The sequence below is a fragment of the Macrotis lagotis genome, chromosome 4, assembly GCF_037893015.1.
Source record: "Macrotis lagotis isolate mMagLag1 chromosome 4, bilby.v1.9.chrom.fasta, whole genome shotgun sequence".
NCBI lineage: Eukaryota > Metazoa > Chordata > Mammalia > Peramelemorphia > Peramelidae > Macrotis > Macrotis lagotis.
The window spans coordinates 117,824,130-117,842,388 of record NC_133661.1 but is presented as its reverse complement, the minus strand read 5'-3'; the positions used below and the strand labels follow the sequence as shown (position 1 = coordinate 117,842,388).

At 35.2% G+C, this 18,259-nt stretch overlaps 1 protein-coding gene across 2 annotated transcripts in view; it reads right to left on the bottom strand.

Moving 5' to 3' along the window:
- Window positions 1–18,259, bottom strand: part of ADAMTSL3 (ADAMTS like 3) — a 713,745-nt gene that overhangs the window by 299,207 nt on the left and 396,279 nt on the right. For both annotated transcript variants that reach the window (XM_074233985.1, XM_074233986.1), the window contains exon 7: window positions 10,437–10,563. In XM_074233985.1, coding sequence (XP_074090086.1) covers window positions 10,437–10,563 — 127 coding nt within the window. The remainder of the gene's footprint in view (window positions 1–10,436; window positions 10,564–18,259) is intronic.

Below are 18,259 nucleotides of genomic sequence, written 5' to 3'. Positions count from 1 at the left end.
ACTAGAATATGTTACTTATATAGTTGTCAGTTCTTTTTTATTGATTTCTTCTGACTTACTATTAAAAAAGGAGAAACCAGGTGTATGTATCTGTAGGCAAGAGGGAACAAACATTTATTAATATATATGATGGTTCAGGCACTGTGACAAGTGCTTTAGAAACATTGCCTCATTTGATCCTCACAACAATCCTGTTTAGTAGATACTATTATTATTTCTATTTTACAGATAAGGAAATTGAGGAAGAAAGAAGTTAAAAAACTTGTGCAGAGTGACAATAAGTATTTGATACTGGATTTGAAATTAGGTCTTCCTGACTCTAGTTCTAGCACTCTAAATACTGAGCCACCTAGGAGATAAGAAATTCTATTTTGAGGCAGATTGATGTCCTATCCATCTCAGTATAATGTTTCTGATAGTGAGATCAAAACAATTTTCTACGAAAACAAAACCTGTAATAGCAGGGGCATAGATTTTTGGAGTAAGGAAGTCATGGTTCCACTATGCCCCAACATTATTTTCTCTAAGAAACATGACCATAAGTGGATGAGTGGGAATAGTCTATAAGCGCAAACCTTGAATTGTCACAAGTATGTTTCAGCTGTTGTTAATTTTTTAGTCTAAATATAAGCCTTTTGCATCTTTTGCTTTCACTCCAAGTCACCCATGAAAACCTTTTTAATTCAGCCTCTCTCTCTCTTCCTTTTTAAGTAGAACACTTGCAAATAACAGCTAGCTGAATGAGTGCCTCATTTTTCTCATAGTGAAGATCTTGGATCTATACTCTTGCACCTTGAATCTGCCTCAGCATATGATGGAAATGATATTCTGTTCACAACCCTGTGTACTTTCTTCTGAGCAGGGATGTGCCAATATTGTCTCATTTCAACACTGACTCGGTATGAATCCAAGTTAAGATATGAACAATCACTTGGCAACATTTACCAAAAAAAAAACTGTACTTATTCTGCAAGCACTACTGATACACAATCAAAAAAGGAGACATGGCTTCATTTCCACATTTCATTCACACAGAGCATGATTACATAGAAGTGCTTCCATATGGTATGTGGAAAATCTTAGCCAAAAATGGGTTTGTCTTGCCAGATTTAGAGCAAGAAAAACAGAGACATGAATAAACCATACTAAAAATTAAGGAATGGGAACACTATATATTTGTGAAATTAGGAGATCCATGTTATTTTTAGCCTCAAAATCAGGTATATACATATAAAATCCAATGAAATGCCAGGAGTACCTAAAACAAGACATTTTCCTTTCTTGCCAAAAATTCTTTCTGTAGACATTACTCAAAGATGGGCATTCCTTTCTGAAGAAGTTCTAGATATTGGAAGGAGTATGCTAGGAAATGCTTAACAACTAGCTCTCTCCAAAGGCACCCTTTTAAATGCGATAGGCATTATTAACATTTTGTCTATCATTTCCTTAATTCCAGAAAATTAACAAAACAATAAACCAATCCCTAACTTATAGTGTTTGCATATTTCTGAGGTATAAATGCTCATAGTTAAAGCTGATCCCAGCATACCCTTGCTTCAAACTTAATTTTCTTCTGTTTCCATCCTTCAGTAAGTAAGTCAAGAGTCTCATCACCCTCAATTAGTTGTTTAGAGTCTGTAAACAGGTATGTAACTCACAGGTATGCAGTATAACAATATGGTACAATCCCTTCTTCACCCTATTCTCTCTCCAAGAAATATCTTTTCTTTTCCCAATTCCTCCTTTCTTCTACCTTAGATCCAACTAGAGTTCTTTCTTGGCCCTTGATGAAACAAGGTCCCTTCTGGCATATTCTCTAAGCACAAACTTCAGGGTTCAGGAATAAATGTAATTTGATGCAATTCCCCAATAGTCCTATGAAAACTTTAAAGCACCATATAAATGTCAGTTATTATTATTATGATGATGATTATTATTTGACCTCCCCTCCACTCTCTCTTTCTACAAAAAAGTCTTCCCAAACTAGCCTTTTGCACTGTACAGTCTTCTTCCTATTCCTAGTCTAAACTTCCTTAAGTGTTGGTTTGTCCTTGTTACTCACATTTCTCTGACTCATTCCCAGATTCTGGGTCCAAGTTTTTCATCCCTTGTGGAACTTCCTCCAAAATAAACTCTGAGGGGATGGCTTGCCCATTAAGAATGCTTTAATCATAGATCAAGTCATGTCCTTTCCCTAATCAAAAATCTTATACTGACTACTTATTGCCTACCAATTAAAGTGCTAATTCCTGCATCTGCCATTCAAGGACTTCCATAATTTGGCAATGCTCTACATTGCCAGACTTAACATAATGTTCTTTTTCACAACTCTACACTATTGTAAAAATGGACTACTCTGCCCTTTGAAATAACCCTGAATTCTCAGGCCTTCCGGTCTTTGTTCATGTTGTCCTAAATATGCCTAAACTTTCCTCACTCTCCCTTTTCATTAGATTCCTACTTATCCTTTAGAGTTTAAGAGAAAGGCTTCTTCCATGAAGCCTCCCCAGATCCCAATCCCCATGAAGTCAACTGGAATCCCTGTCAGCAAAGATCTTCAGACTTCAAAAGAATTTTGCTTTGGTTTTATAAGTCTTTAATATATTTGGAGCTAAGTTGATGTCTCATGCCTCTATTAAACTGTAAGCTTGATGAAGGAGGGAACTATGATCTTAGCGAAATTTTGTTAAATTTCTCCTAATGCCTATTACAATTCTTCTTACAAGTCTGAGAAACATTTACCGAATATCAGAACCATTTAATAAATGAGCTGTATACATGTATTACCTCTCCATTCCTTCTTAAGCATGTAATGTTACCCTCTTCAAGAATGAAAAGCCAACAAAAACAGCAACAATAACCACATCAACAAGTTTCTTACTTTTGGAATTGTATTCTCAAGGCCTGTCACATATAAAGCCCTTAATAAATGTTGTTCAGTCATCCAATTTGGCATTTAATGAATTAACTTATGCATATTTACAAACATCTTCATTTATATGAACCAATCATAAAAGGCCTCACTTACTCCAATAAAAATATATACAAGTCAGCAATAGATGTGCTGACATGAGTGAGTTGGGGGGGGGGTAGGCTGGGACTCCTCCTTTCACTATTGTGCACCATTTCTGGGGTTTGGTCTTAGGTATTTCTGGCCTATTAAAAAAAGGGATCAAGATCCTTTGCCCCTTTCCTACTTCCTGCTGTTTACTCTCTAACAATTTGAGAAAATCCACTTAAAGAAAGCTTAGGTTTGGCTCATAAATAGGGTTTCCCCAAAAGGAAATAGGAAGATACTCAATGTAGAGTGTAAAATCCTATGTCAGAAAACATTCACTGACCAAAAAAAATGCCTAATACTCTCATAAATGAACACTGTCAAAAACTAAAAATAAGAAACAACCATAATTCTTTTATACTGTCCTAGGAAGTAGATGTTTAAAAATATCAAAGTATGAAACAGCTTGTAAGTCTAAGGAAACAGTTGTTTCATTTCTGACCTCAGCTCCATACCAGTAGTCTTTTGGAAAGTCTGAACATAACTGGGTTCATGCTCCTGTGGTCATCATCTTCCTTGAGAAGTACCCATGTAACTGTATGGTATTTCATAAGCTGGTCCCTTCCTACATTTCCAATCTTCTTCTGCCTTACTTCCTTTCACATACACTGATCTCCTTGCTGTTATTCCAGCTCCTGACCCTGAGTACTTCAGATGATTGCATTTCATGTCTGGAATGTTCTCCCTCCTCATCTCTATCTTCTGGAGCTAGCAGCTAAATTGCCATTTTCTACAAGAAGCCTTTTCCCAGTTCTCCTTAACCTTAGGGTCTCTCTCTGAGATTACTCCCAATTTATTTTGTATATAGTCATTGGCATGGTATTTTCCCCATCAGACTGTTAACTACCTGAGGGCAGAGATGTGTGTTTGTGGGTATGTGTATGTGTGCATATCTTTCTTTGTTATGCAGGGCATTTTTAAAATGAGATTTGACTAGTTGCACGGAGCAACTTCCAGTTGGCACTGAACAAAGAAGCCAAGAGATCCAAACTTCTGAAACTCACAACATTGCTTCTAAGGTTAGAAACTTCCAATCCTGGACTATTGTTTTGGTCTCCTATACTGAGGGAAAAAGCAAAAGAGGAAGCATAAAGTCTGGTCTCAGCTCACTTAGGCAGCATGCAGGTGCACTTAGGCAGCATAGCTTCAATGAGTGAGCAGCCACCATAGTTGCAAAGGAGAGGAATCAGAGAAAGAGGTAGAGACAGACAGAGACAGAGAGAGACAAGAGACAGAGACTCGGAGACACAGAAACACACAGAGACAGACAGACACACATACACACACACACACATACACACACATATTCCAAGAGAAAGGCAGAGACAGAGAAACAGTGAGATAGAGTCAGTGACAGAGATGGACAGAAAGATAGAAAGATAGAAAATAGAGACAAAGTGATACACACATAAAGGGAAAGAGTCACCAAGTCACAGAGAGAGAGAGACAGGGGAAAGGTAGAAATGGATAGAGACACAGAGATGGGGAGTAGAAAAGAAAAGGTTCAGCCAAGAAGAGGCTATAGAGTTCCTTATATTGTGTACTCCTCTTCTTGGCTATGGAGTGGGAGGAACACACAGGACTGTGCATTACTTTTTAGCAAGTGGTTCAAACAAATCTCTTTCTTCTCTCACATGGGTCTAAAGCCATATTCCACTGGAATTGCCTCTTACACACACACACACACACACACACACACACACACACACACACACACACACAGATTATAGATGGTTGTTCTGTGTGCTGTTACAGTTCAAACAAGCCAAAGAAAAATGACAAAGTTTCTTTCCTGAAAGCAGTACCATTTTATAGCAGAAAGAATATACAGATTAACCCTCTCATTTATCTTACAGGGAAATTGAGTCTAAAAGACAAGAGACTTCTTTAAGTCTATGCACCTAGTTTCTGGAATATCCAAGACTAGAATTCCAGTAGTCTTCAAAAAGCTATTCTGAATGATGGGGAATGGCTGTAAGGACACTACTTCATGCAAGGTACTGGGCTAGAAGCCCAGAATACAAAATTAAAAAAAAATAGCCCCTACCCTGACAGGAGCTTACATCTAATCTGGGGAAACTGTTACTTTTCTCATCTTGTAACTGTGCACACATGTGGATAGGAGGAGATCCTGTGATTTTGTCATTGTAGGAAATTCCCTGTGGGAGTTTCCATCAGTGTTGGAATTTCCTCCACCAATATAGGTTTATCTACTAAATCTTAAGAAGTCACTAAAGAAACACAGAAGTTAAGTGACTTGTCAAAGGCCATAAAGCTGGAAAGAAGGAGGATTTGAACTCAGATCTTCTTGATTTTAACTTCCATATTTTATTGGTCACATCATGCAAACCTTTATAAAATACCCATATGAAAAGTTAAATCACATGTAGTATCTATATAACTAGATATATAATGTCACATAAAAGTGTCATTAATTTCTGAGAAAATTGTAGGCTTACAATGAAATGAGTACATATTAGGGATTATATTATATACATTTCTATGACATTTTCAATATTGAAGTATTCTATGACATTTTCAACACTGAAATAAATGGCTCCTAAACAAATAAACAGTCTTGAAGTATATAACTATATTTAGGTTTTTTTTTTTAATGGCAGAAGTGGATGAGGCTAGGCATGTATTCTAGCTTGTGTTTCTAGCTTTAGAAGAAGAATGATACAGCAGACAATGGTCAAGTTTTGAGGTTAAGAAATTTTTACATATTAGTGTGACCATAGATCAATCAATTAACTGCTCAGTATCCCAAACAAATCTGCACTAGAAGAAGTTTCCACACTGGAAAGGTCTTCATACTGAGAAAATCACAGGTCTAGACAAACCAAAAAGCTCCATTTTAGGTATTTCATATTAAGCTCCATAGACCCTACTAAAGGAAAATTAACTTTATGGATCTTACCAAGTGTTTGGAGGTTAGCCTGCTACTGTGAAAAATGCAGAGAGCTCAGATGACTGAAACCCTCAACTTTTCCTTTAGATTGGAAATCTCCTGAGACTACAGGCCAAAAATTAGGGCCAAACCTAACACAGTCAACGTCTCCAACAGGATCAATGCTGTAGGCATGAACTTCAGTGCTAATGAAGACAGCAGATTCATTAGGGTTTCCACACAGAGCCCTTTTATTCACTAGCCAAAAGGGACAGCTGCCGAAGGCCCACCACAGTGAGGGGTTCACGTGGTCTTAATTCAATTTAACAAACATTTACTGAATTCCTAATACATGAAAAGTCACTGTTTGAGGTGTTGATAGATATACAAAGTTGTATGTCCCCTGCTATTACCACTAAGTAGATGATAAGTCTGGTAGAAAGAATAACAATATTTATATAAAGGTATAATACAATATACTTACATAAAAATATAACACAGGGTAGTCAAGATGTATAAGAGAGGTTTCATAAAGGAGAAAGGGGAATATCAAGGGGAAGAATTCCTCTGGCTAAGGGTAGTACAATCAAGAAAAGGTTATGAAAAAGATATTTGAGATGGGCCTTGAGGAATGTGCAGGATTTCCACTATTAAAATGTAGGAGATAGGTCCATTCCTAAATTGATTGAAAACAATAAAATTGAGTGATGGCAAGGTTGTGGGGCAACAAATAAATACTATTGCATTGTTGGAACCGTGACCTGGTAGAATCTTTTGGGGGGGGGTAATAATTGGGTAATATCCAATAAGAATTACAAAACAGCTCATATTTATCGACCCGGCTATCCTACCTGGACTTCATCCAAAGAATGTATTAGAAGGGGGAAATAAATATTAATAAAACTTTTATTTATGAGAGGGGAAAAAATGGAAAAGTGTTTATGTCAAATGATGTGGGAATGGCTATATAAATTTTATTTAGCAGTATAAAGGTATAGTAGATAGTGTTTAGGGCTTCAGATCAGAAAGATCTGGGTCAAATGCTGTCTCAGACTCTTAGCTAGTATGACTCTAATAAGTCACTTAGTCTCTAACTGATTCAGGGTACTCCCTAGGATACATCTACTATGTCATAAAAAAGCCACAGTCTATGTTAGTAAGGAAGCTCCCACTTTAGGAGCTCTTTGTGCTAATGAAATTATAAGTCCTCTGTATATTTGAATGTTTAATTATATCAATACTTCCATGATCTCTTTGGTGTGAATTCTCCCCCTAATGATGCAAATCATTTTCCTACCGTGTGCAACTCTTCTCCACACAACATGCTAGAGAACTTCACCAAATCTTTTAAAATTGTATGAGGACCAATAAATATATGTATCCTTTACATCTCTTTCTATGTAGAAATCCTTTTCTAATCACGTCTCCTGGATATCTTTTATATCATTTCTTTGTGTGAAGGCCATCATTAGTAATATAACTTATATACACCAATAATGTTCTCTCTCTTGTCTCTTGAGATATCTGTAATTATGATTGAGAAATAATTTTATTTCACAATTGGAAGACATATAACATCAGGAGAAGACTACTGATGTTAAAAAAAGATGGAATGACTTTGGGATGGTTGAAAGTTCCATTTCCCAAGTAAATTCCAGTCTATTCATTTTCCCTACTTAATTATGGGCCTAAGTCATTATGCATCAGTACTGTCTTGAAAAGGAATGCAAACTACTGGCCTAATCTAATGGATTATCCATCCAACTGGACATCAAAGTCTATAAAATGGAAAATTGAGTCTAGTAATTTGAAGAGATTATTAGGCTCATTTAGAAGTTGTGATGATAAAACAGGGTTTGATATGATATTAACCATAAAAATAAGCATTTGGAGGAGGATAGGGCCAAGAATAAAGAAAGCCTTGTCCATCTGAATCCTAGCAAAGACATTCTTCATGATCATGAAATGATGATAAGAATTTTTTGATAAACATAAATTTCCATGTTTAGTGATTTACTTGATATTAATAAATAGATAATTGTTGAACAAAGAAGTAATATTTACAGTTATTATTCAAGGAATTCTGTATAATCTTATAATCTTGGAAAATACCTGATTGGAGAAAATCTTCTATGGCTGTATTTTGCTACAGTCACATTATCATCTTACAATCAGCAAGCAATAAAACAATATAGGAAACTATATTCTCTGTTCCTATCAGTCACACAATAAGCATTTCTTAAATATTTATTGATATGCCAAGAAGTATTTTAAGCATGGACTTTATGAAGATGTAGCTTGTAATAAAATATTGTTTGTACAGACTCACACAGAAAGGAGGGCTAGTAAATCCATATTCTTATTGACCATATAATGACTTGGAAAGCCATATGTTAACATTATTTATTCTCTATTTTATTTTTATTTATTTTGTTAAAAATCTTTCAATTACAATTCAATCTGATTTGGATCAGACTAAGGAAGGTGGTGAATTGCATATGGCCTGCTAGCCACATGAGCCAGAGTCTAGAGTACTAATTTATCTGTGGTCACTTAGTGTAAGTCTGAAATAAGATTTGAGCTGAGATATTCATAGTTCTGAGACTGCCTCTGTACCACAAGACCACACTGCCATACTATTATGCCTTGCTGCTCTGCTTCTTGTTCAAAATATGTACAAAATAACTATAAGGTTTATTTATTTATTTATTTTTTTGGAATAGAGGAGGAGACATTCTCAGCTGGAGGGATGGGGCAATGTTACTAACCCTAACACTAACCCTAACCCTAACCCTAATTTCTTACTTGCTCAGGGCCACTCAGTAAGTGTCAAATGTATGAGGCCACATTTGAACTCAGGTCCTCCTGATTCCAGGACCAGTACTCTATTCACTGTGCAACTTAGCTGCCCAGGAAAAGGTTAATTTAAAAGTGGCACCTGAACTTGAAAGAAACAACTATATTGTATCTAGGTTTGTGTATTGGTATATACAAAATAATGTCCTAATATCTGTTAGAGTCAAAACAAGTATTCAATTCCACGAAATAATGCCTTAAAGCTTAATTAAATAAGAGTACTCTATGCCTTGGATGCATAGAAAAAGACAGTATATATAATGAAAATCACTGTAAAATAGCAGGGCTTTTTTTGGCCCACAGTTCTCAAAACTGATTTACGTTATCACATACTGAAGTTAAAAAAAAATCCTTGAGTTAAAAAAAAAATGTTAAGAAATGTGTCTGCAATCCACAAGGGAGCTATACTTTGTACAAACCATGTTCATATTCAAATCATGCATGTAACAGAACCTATGGCATGAGATCAGTACAAAATGCTCTGGCTACCAGATTAGACCTAACACATGTCTTCAGGGAGTCTTTTTCAAAATGTGTTGCCTGTTAGGCTAGGCAGGCAGTAGGAATGACACAGACTGGAACCCACATGTTTTACCTCTGCTGTCATCTCCTACTGCCCAGGACATTATAAGCACTGCTAAACCACAGAGATCCTTTTTCTATTCATCCTAACTCCAGCAGAACCTGAATGATTCTGGGAGGCAGCCTTTGCTTCTCTCACAGATGTCAGAGGAAGGCAGCTTAGTGGATGCCACAGCTGGGCATGGGATAAACCCCAAACACTTATTAGCTTGCTCTTTCTAGGGAAGTTTGCTGTTTGGAGAGCTATGAGGGCAAGGCATAGTAATTTCAAATAAAACAAATCACTTGCCAAATTATCCATATAATTTAAAGGGCATTCAACTGATTTGTGCAAGCCAGTTTGTAAAAGATGTGGCTGTAAAACTATGCAACAAAATTAGAGCACAAAGAAGGATTTCCCTTCAAATAAGATGCAGATCCCTAAGTTCAGAAAGGCAAAATATGCTTATCACCAATAATAGGATGCATATTTTTAACTCTTTCCTCATTATATCCCAGACTGGGATAGCTTTCTTGAAATTCAATTAGCTTAATTAACTATTTCTTTTTTTTTTAAGTTTTTTTTTTTTTTGCGAGGCAAATAGGGTTAAGTGGCTTGCCCAAGGCCACACAGCTAGGTAATTATTAAGTGTCTGAGACTGGATTTGAACCCAGGTACTCCTGACTCCAGGGCCAGTGCTTTATCCACTGTGCCACCTAGCCGCTCTGCTTAATTAACTATTTTATGAAGTATCTTTTTTTTTTTTTTAGGATTTTCTTTTTTTTTGCAAGTCAAGTGGGGTTAAGTGGCTTGCCTAAGACCACACAGCTAGGTAATTATTAAGTGTCTGAGGTCGGATTTGAACTCAGGTGCTCCTGACTCCTGGGCTGGTTTTCTATCCAATGTGCTATCTAGCTGTCCCTTTATGAAATATCTTAATAAGAACTGAGCCCACTGGTATTCTATGAGCATGCTAAACAAAAAAGGCTAAAAATATGTTGATGATATATTAACAACACTGCAAAGAACATACTGTTACAATGGAACATCACATTAGCTTTGAAACCTACTTTTTTCAGGAGAAACATGTGACTTAGACTGTCCCCTCACAAGTCTGCATGTTGATCCATCTCCTGCACAGACGCCACAGTTGTCTTCCTTGGCATTGCTCCCGAGCTGTCGATCACATCCTATTGCCTGCCAACAGCAACATCACAGTCAGAGGGAAGACAAAGCTATAGTAGACATGGTAGGTTTCTGAAATATTTTGTTTATGATGTTATCCTTTTCTCCTTTATTAGTTGGCTTGCTTTGGTTAGGATACAGCTTTATAACTCTTAACTATGAAAACTTTTACAGTGAGATGCCATTTCCATGATTTTCATGAAAAAAGTAATAATGATTAAATATATAAAAGTATTTTTGCAAACATGAAAGAATTGTTTTCCTTATCCTTCTTAATATTTAAATGGCCAAATTCTACTACTAACCTATTCACCAGGAATAGAAGCTGGGTAAATTCTCTGCTGAATTTTATTATTAAAAGAATTAATTTGCAAGAAAAGTGTATTATAAACCATCACCATGGTTATAAATATAAATTACTTTTTTTTCAATGGCACAATCTAAGGTCTGAAACTTTATGAAGGAGTTATGTATCAAAAGAATTTGGTAATAAGAATATTAATGTACAATAAACGTTTATTTTAAACATTACCTAATTTATGTCTGTTATTTTTAGTCTGTTTTAATAAAATAATATAGTGACATCTTCCAGAATTGAGTCATCAAAATATATAAAAAGGAAATAAAACCTCTAGATCTAAGTTTTAGGGCTTTAAAAAAGAAATTAATTTCTATTAGGCATCTAGGGTGGAATAAGGGAAATCAAGTGAAAACATCATTATGATATTACAATATTCAAAAGTAGTAGTCATTGTTTTAGGACTTTCTACTTTCTTAAACTAATCAAGAATATGGAAAATCAAAGTTAAAGAACAATTAAGTATGTTCTGGGAAATCATTATGCCCTATATGAAAAATTGGGGGTAACAAAAGGACACTTTTCTGAAAGCGTTTGTCTAAGGTGCTGAACATAGTCTTACTCAGGGTATCTGCACCCCATTCTTTAAGTTAATAATACCATTTGCTTCATGAATATTAATAAGGACAAAATAATTATAACATTTAGTTTTTATGATATGAGCAAGAGTTATATCTCCCATTTTGGTGACTTCCCTAGTATATAGTCTGGTGTTCTGCACATTGAATACTTCATTCATTTGAAAACATTTAAAGATGCAATTAATATGTGTTTGTGATATATTATTCAAATACTTGATTGTCCAATATTAGATATGTGGCAACAGATGAAGTGTCAAAGACTATTCTGTCTAAAGGCACCTCAGATTCTTTTACCTATGTCCAGACTAACTCATGTATAGATTTCTGTTGGAGGGTAGGCAATGTGACACAGTGGAAAGAATGTTGGAGTTTGGAGTCAGAGGAATAAAGTTTGAAAATTGGCTTTCTCACCATCTTTGTGACCCTCTGCAAGTCATTTTTAGTTTAAGTTTTGTGTTCATATGTAAAGGACAATGTTAAATGATATAACTTGAATGGTCCTGCTCAGCTCCAAATCTATGGTCCTATGATTTTAGTTTTCATTTTATACCTATAGCTGAAACCCTAGGTTCAGAGTTCTTTCCTTTTTATGTTTTCTCTTGGTGAATTTATCATTTCCCTTGTATTCACTTGCTAACCTGCATGCAGATATCTCCTAAATCTGTATAACCAGTCCTCATCTTTCTTGAGAGCTCTATTGCCACATTACTACCTGCCTACTAGGTATCTTCACCTAGATATCCATTAGTTATGTTGAAAGGAAAATTCACTATCTTGTTCCCATAAAAATCTCTTCCTAACTTTTCAATTTCTATGGAAGATATCATCATCTTCTAAATAATTAGTTTCACTCTCTTGGGGTTATCTTCAACTATTTACATTCTTTCATTTTCTACTTCCCCCCATATTTAGTCAATCCCATAACAAACAAAATAAAGTAAAATCAATGTAGTTAAAATTAGGAGAAAAAAGAAAGGAAAAATATTTGTAGCAAATATTCTCTGATAAAGGTCTCATTTCTGAAATATATACGTGACTGAGTCAAATTTACAAGAATACCAATTTCTCAGTTGGTAAATAGTCAACAGATATGACCTACTTTTCATAGGAAGAAATTCAATCTGTAAATAACCATATGGAAAAAAGTTCCAAATCAATAATAATAAAATTCATATGAAGTATCATCTCAGATTAATTGAGGTGACAAAAAAGAAAAATGACAAATGTTGGAGGACTTTAAGAAAATAGGTAAATTGTAAAGATTGTAAAGATAATTAATTTAGAAAGAATTAGTAACTCTGATTAACCCAATAATCCACTACAATGCCAAAAGACTCTTGATGAAATATGCTTTCTACTTACAGATAGAAAGTAGAAAACTGACAGGTTCAGAATACAGATAAAAATGTACTTCCACCCCCACCCCCCCTGACATGGCTAATGTAGAAATTTATTTCTCATGACTATATTTGTAATGATCTTTGTTTTTTCTTATCTGCTCAATGGGTAGGGAATGGGGAGGGAGAACAGCTGGAACTAAAAATAAAATTGAATTCAAAAATACTAAAATGATTGACAAGATATCTATGACTTCATCTAAATCAGTGACATACTAAATAATAACTAACATTCATATAGGACTTTAAAGTTTAAAAAGTACTTTGCAAGCATTTTTTTCATTTTAAACTCATAACCTAGTGAGAGGGCTATGACTATCATTTTACTGATGAAGAAACTGGAGTTTAGAGATATTAAGTGAATTGCCTATGATCAAACATCAAGGTAGAGTCAAGAGTGAGAGCTGAACATACATTGGCCTGATTCTTTTATTGTCTGCTAAACCAAATTACTTCTACAGGTCAAGGAGAAATGGCTAAGATAGTTCTTCCAAGCCAAATTGTTCTCTACTTTAACTCAAAGTCATTATTCACAGACTATTCAAAAGCTCTAATTATTTAAAAGTTCACAAATTAGCTATCTATATTATAATAAAATGAACATCAGACTTGATCACAAAGATATCATGTCATTTTTCAATTGATTTGCTGTATTCTAGGCAAAATATGTCTATAATATCCTCTGATTCCCCAGGGCAATGAATTTATAAGAATATTTTTTGAAAAAGAGAATAGCCTGCTTTTAATGACCTCATTATGACTTATAGTGGCCTACATTTTTCTTTTCAAAAGACTATCATTCCTTTAATAATATAATAGAAATTCCTAGGATTTTAGGTCAAATTCTACAGCCTATGGTATAAAGTACTTTCTTCTAGTTTTTAAAAGTCAGATAAAATGTGCCCATCTCCAGTAAAATCTCTCCCATTCTTCTCAGTTTTTCAGAAATCACTGTTAATGGTTCAATTATCATTTCCACTAGTTTCCTCAGTACTTTGGGAATGTAGTTTGTTTGAGTCTTGTGAATGAATAAAAAAAAATGAATGCAAAAGCATTTTCAAGTGTTAACTATGTGCTAATAAGCATGGTGCTAAGCTATGAATATATAAATGCAATATATAAACAATTTCTATCTTCAAGAAGTTTACATTCTAAAAAGAGAAATCACATGTAGGGCAATGATGGCAAGGGAGGGGCATTTTGACTTGTTGTAAAGTTATCAGATGGTGGAAGAAATCAAAAGGCAGTAGACCAATGTTCCATTTCCAGTAATAATGGTATGGCTCCCGAGTGGAAAGCAGGAGGTGGAAGGTTGTAATTTTAAGGAACTAGAGAGATGTCATGTGCCATGTAAATCAGGATGACTGGGGGTAGGAAGCAGAGATGGAGTTCCAGGGCTGAAAGTATTGAAGAGTCCCAGGACATGAACTTTGGTCCAGAGGGAAAGGATTGACAAGAAAATAGTTAGTTATTCTCATCTTAGCTCTTCACTTATTTTGGCTTTAAATTCCCTGTTAATCTTTTCCCTACCATCATTCTGTATGTGAATATTATGAATATAAATTTCATTTGGATCTCAGAGAGGGAAACAAAATCGCAGGAACACAAAACTGTGTTGAGACCTTCAGAAAACACAGCTGAAATACATCACAAACTGTAAACTAAATCAGTGGATGGTCAAAAGGCAAATCACTTTACCTTTCTGACTCAATTTTCTCAATTGTAAAAATGGAGATAATAATAGAATCAACCTCCTAGGGACTCTCTCTTTTTCCTCTTTTTGTATAACCAGCCTTAGCACAGTGCCTATAATATGGTAGGCACTTAATAAAACGTTTGTTTCTTTCCTTCCTCCTTTCTGAGGATTTATCTCTATGCTGGTGTAAAGAAAAGAGTGAATTTGGGGGCAAAAGACTTGGGTTTGAATCCTAGTCCTGCTATTTACTATCTTAATTTTGGGGGTTTCAAGTTTTCTTATTTCTACAATGAGTTGTTGATGATTAAGGAACTTCTAGCTCTGAACCCTGCATCCTAACCCTTCTTGTATCTTTTGGGAAATTGTGCTTCATTATTCCAACTTCTCTATAGAATTTTCCTTTCTAAAAGCATATACCTCACCTATCTTGAAAAATAATTTGGTTTTATTACTCCCTCACCTTTTTCTTCTCTAGAGACCATATGCTATGATTTTTCACTCAGTATAGGACCTTCTGATCTGTAAATTGGTTTTCTAAGTAGGCCTATCCACCAAAAAGGGAGTATCCTAGACAAACAATTACACCCAGTCTTTGAAACTGGCAGATATCCCACAGAATTCTAATAAATTGAAATTCTGGTCTGTAAGTTAGTATCTGTGTGTGTGTGTGTGTGTGTGTGTGTGTGTGTGTGTGTGTGTGTGTATAGTTTTAGTGAATTAGAACTTGATTAGTACTGAACAAATGATTAAAATGCAGTTTTTTACCTTATTCTCCTTCATACCAGTGACTGGGTTTGTGCAGAAACTAAAAAATTGCAGCAACATGTGAGGCCTTGACTGAAAACAGTCTGCCAGTTTCAGCTACCATATTATGACAGTGTAGACCAGACTAATTAAAAAAAATCTAAGTAGAAGGAAATCAAGAACACTTTGGAGTCTACTACTCTTGTACAGGAACAAAGGAAAACATGTTTTCATTTTCAGATTGTTTTCCTTGGACTGCTTTACTACAGTTCTAAACAGTACAATCTGTGTATGTGTGTTTGGGGATTGGGAACTGGGCACATGATACATAAGTGATTTGAATTTGAACATTGTTCATTTAAAACAAAATAAAAAGAAAGTAAATTATATGAGACATGTTCAGGTAATTTAACTAGATATCAAGGTCACTTTCCATTAGAAGATTCAAACTCTTCTTCTAAATTCACAAAATAATTAAAAACATAGTCAACTCTTGAATATTTGCATAAATGGAAACTGACATTACTACAGATAATTTTAAAATGACTAAAAATATACAAAGTTGGCTTGAGGATACAGCAGGCCTACCGCCTACAGCTGGGAACCTTGCCATGGGAAATAAGTTGTGGCCTTGAACCAGTTAGGATTCAGGGAAAAGAAATGGTAAGGCATGTCAAAAGGTGGCGTTCTATGGTAAGGCATGTCAAAAGGTGGTGTGCTAGGTATCACAAGGTGTGAGTCCTAATCCAGGTACTCTGGGGAGTATTTTCAATTTTTCTGGATATTTTAAAACTTGTTATCTTATTGATAAGTCCAATTTAACATTAAAAAATCTGAATTCACTGTATTTTCCCTCTAAGCTTGAAACTTCCTTCAACTTATTTCTTTTAATGGATCCATCATCCTCCCAGCCATCTAGCCTAAAAATTCTGGAGTAATCTCTGATTCTTCCAAATTCCTCATCTTTCTTTCCCTTCTTCTCTAATTGGAAGCTAAGTCCTGTGTATTATTCTTCTTACCCAACAGCTCCATCATAACTACCCTATCATATTTTAGGCTCTTACATCTCACACCTACAATATTGTTATAGCTTCATACCTGGACCTTTGCGACTCTTATCTGTTACTTCTCTAACTGCTTAATCATCATTTATTATCACCTTGAATCTTACTGCAACCTAAAATACAAAGATACTTAATACTCAATTAATATTTCAAAACAAACTTGTTCTTCCTTCTAACAATCTCATTTCTGTGATGGTATCATCATTCTAGGTGATCTACTTTTGAAATCTGAGGCATCTAATCAATTTATCTTCCTTGTATATGGATCATGTCACTCTATTGTCCAAAAACATTCACATGTTCCTCATCTAAACTCTAACCCAGAATTCCAGATTCTTTACAATATGGCTTCAAAATGGTTATCTCTGAGGCAATATCACAAATGATAATTTTTCACATCCTCCATGTGCCATTGGAAGAGGGCTACTTGCTTTTCTCTGAACATGATCCATTTTTGACCACTTCTATGACTTCCCTTGTACAAATCCTTCTAGAGGTTCACAATCAATATGTTTCATATTCAACAGTGCCTGAAACAGAATAAGTGTCTACTAAGTATTTCCTGATGAACTGAACTGAATGATTCAAAATAGCACTCACAATCTTTCCTGCTAAACTCACATCTCCTTTAAATTTCCCTTTTTCATCATATAGTGGAGAACATGTTAAAACTGGAAATAAATGATCTGGATTTGACCTTCAGCTCCACCACTAGCTAGTTCTGTGACCATGGACAAATAACTTCTCTGGGTCTCCTCCATTTTCTCACCTGTAAAATGAGAGTGCCAGACTAGAAAGCCTTTAGGATCTTTTCCAGCTTTAAAACCATGATCCTGATTTGTAACCTTGAAGTCGTAATTGCTTCTTTTCTTTACCATACCCACTATTTTTATTCAATAAGTTGCTAGGTCTTAATAATTCTATCTTCACATATCATAAACCATTACCATTCTCTTCATTCACATGAGCCTAGTCTATCACCTTTTGTCCCCCGAACTTTCTCTTCACTCACATAACCATCTTTGCCACTTTTTGTGTAGACTACTACAATAGTCTCCTAATTATTATTGAATCATTTCAGCTGGGTCCAACTCTCCATGATCCCATTTGGCATTTTTCTGGCAAAGAAAATGTAGTGGTTTACCATTTTCTCCTCCAGCTCATTTTAAAAATGAAGAATTAAGACAAACAACAGTAAGTGACTTTCCCAGGTTCACATAGCTACTAAATTTCTAAGGCTAGATATGAATTCAGGTCCTCCTGCCTTCAGGGCTGGCACTCTATACACTGTATCACCTAGTCATACATCTAGCCTCCAAATAAATCCTCCTAATTCCATTCTTTTTGTTTTCCAATACATGCTTCCCCAAAGTATCACAATAATTTTTCCAAAGACAAATACTTAACCAAATAAATTCTCTGCTCAAAAATCTTCATTGGTTTCATGTTACCTATAGAGAAAAGCAAGCTTAACCTAGTATTTAAAGTCCTCCATATTGTCTCTAACCTTAACTTTTCAGCATTATTTCATACTTCACAAACCTTTATAAACTCTACATTCCCAACAAAGCAACCATTTTCTGAACTCAATATACTATTATATACCCCCCCAGTACATTCACATAATGTATTCTCTGTGCCAGAAATGTACTCACTTCTTTTTATCACCTTGCAGGATCTATGATTTATTCAAAGATAAAATATGGCTGTATCTCCTCTATGAAGTCTCCCTTGGTTAATTATTCTCTCTCTCTCTCTCTCTCTCTCTCTCTCTCTCTCTCTCTCTCTCTCTCTCTCTCTCTCCCCCATAACCTCTCAGTTTTCCTTGTACTGTACTTGTGCATGTGTTTTGTCCCTGCAATAGAATA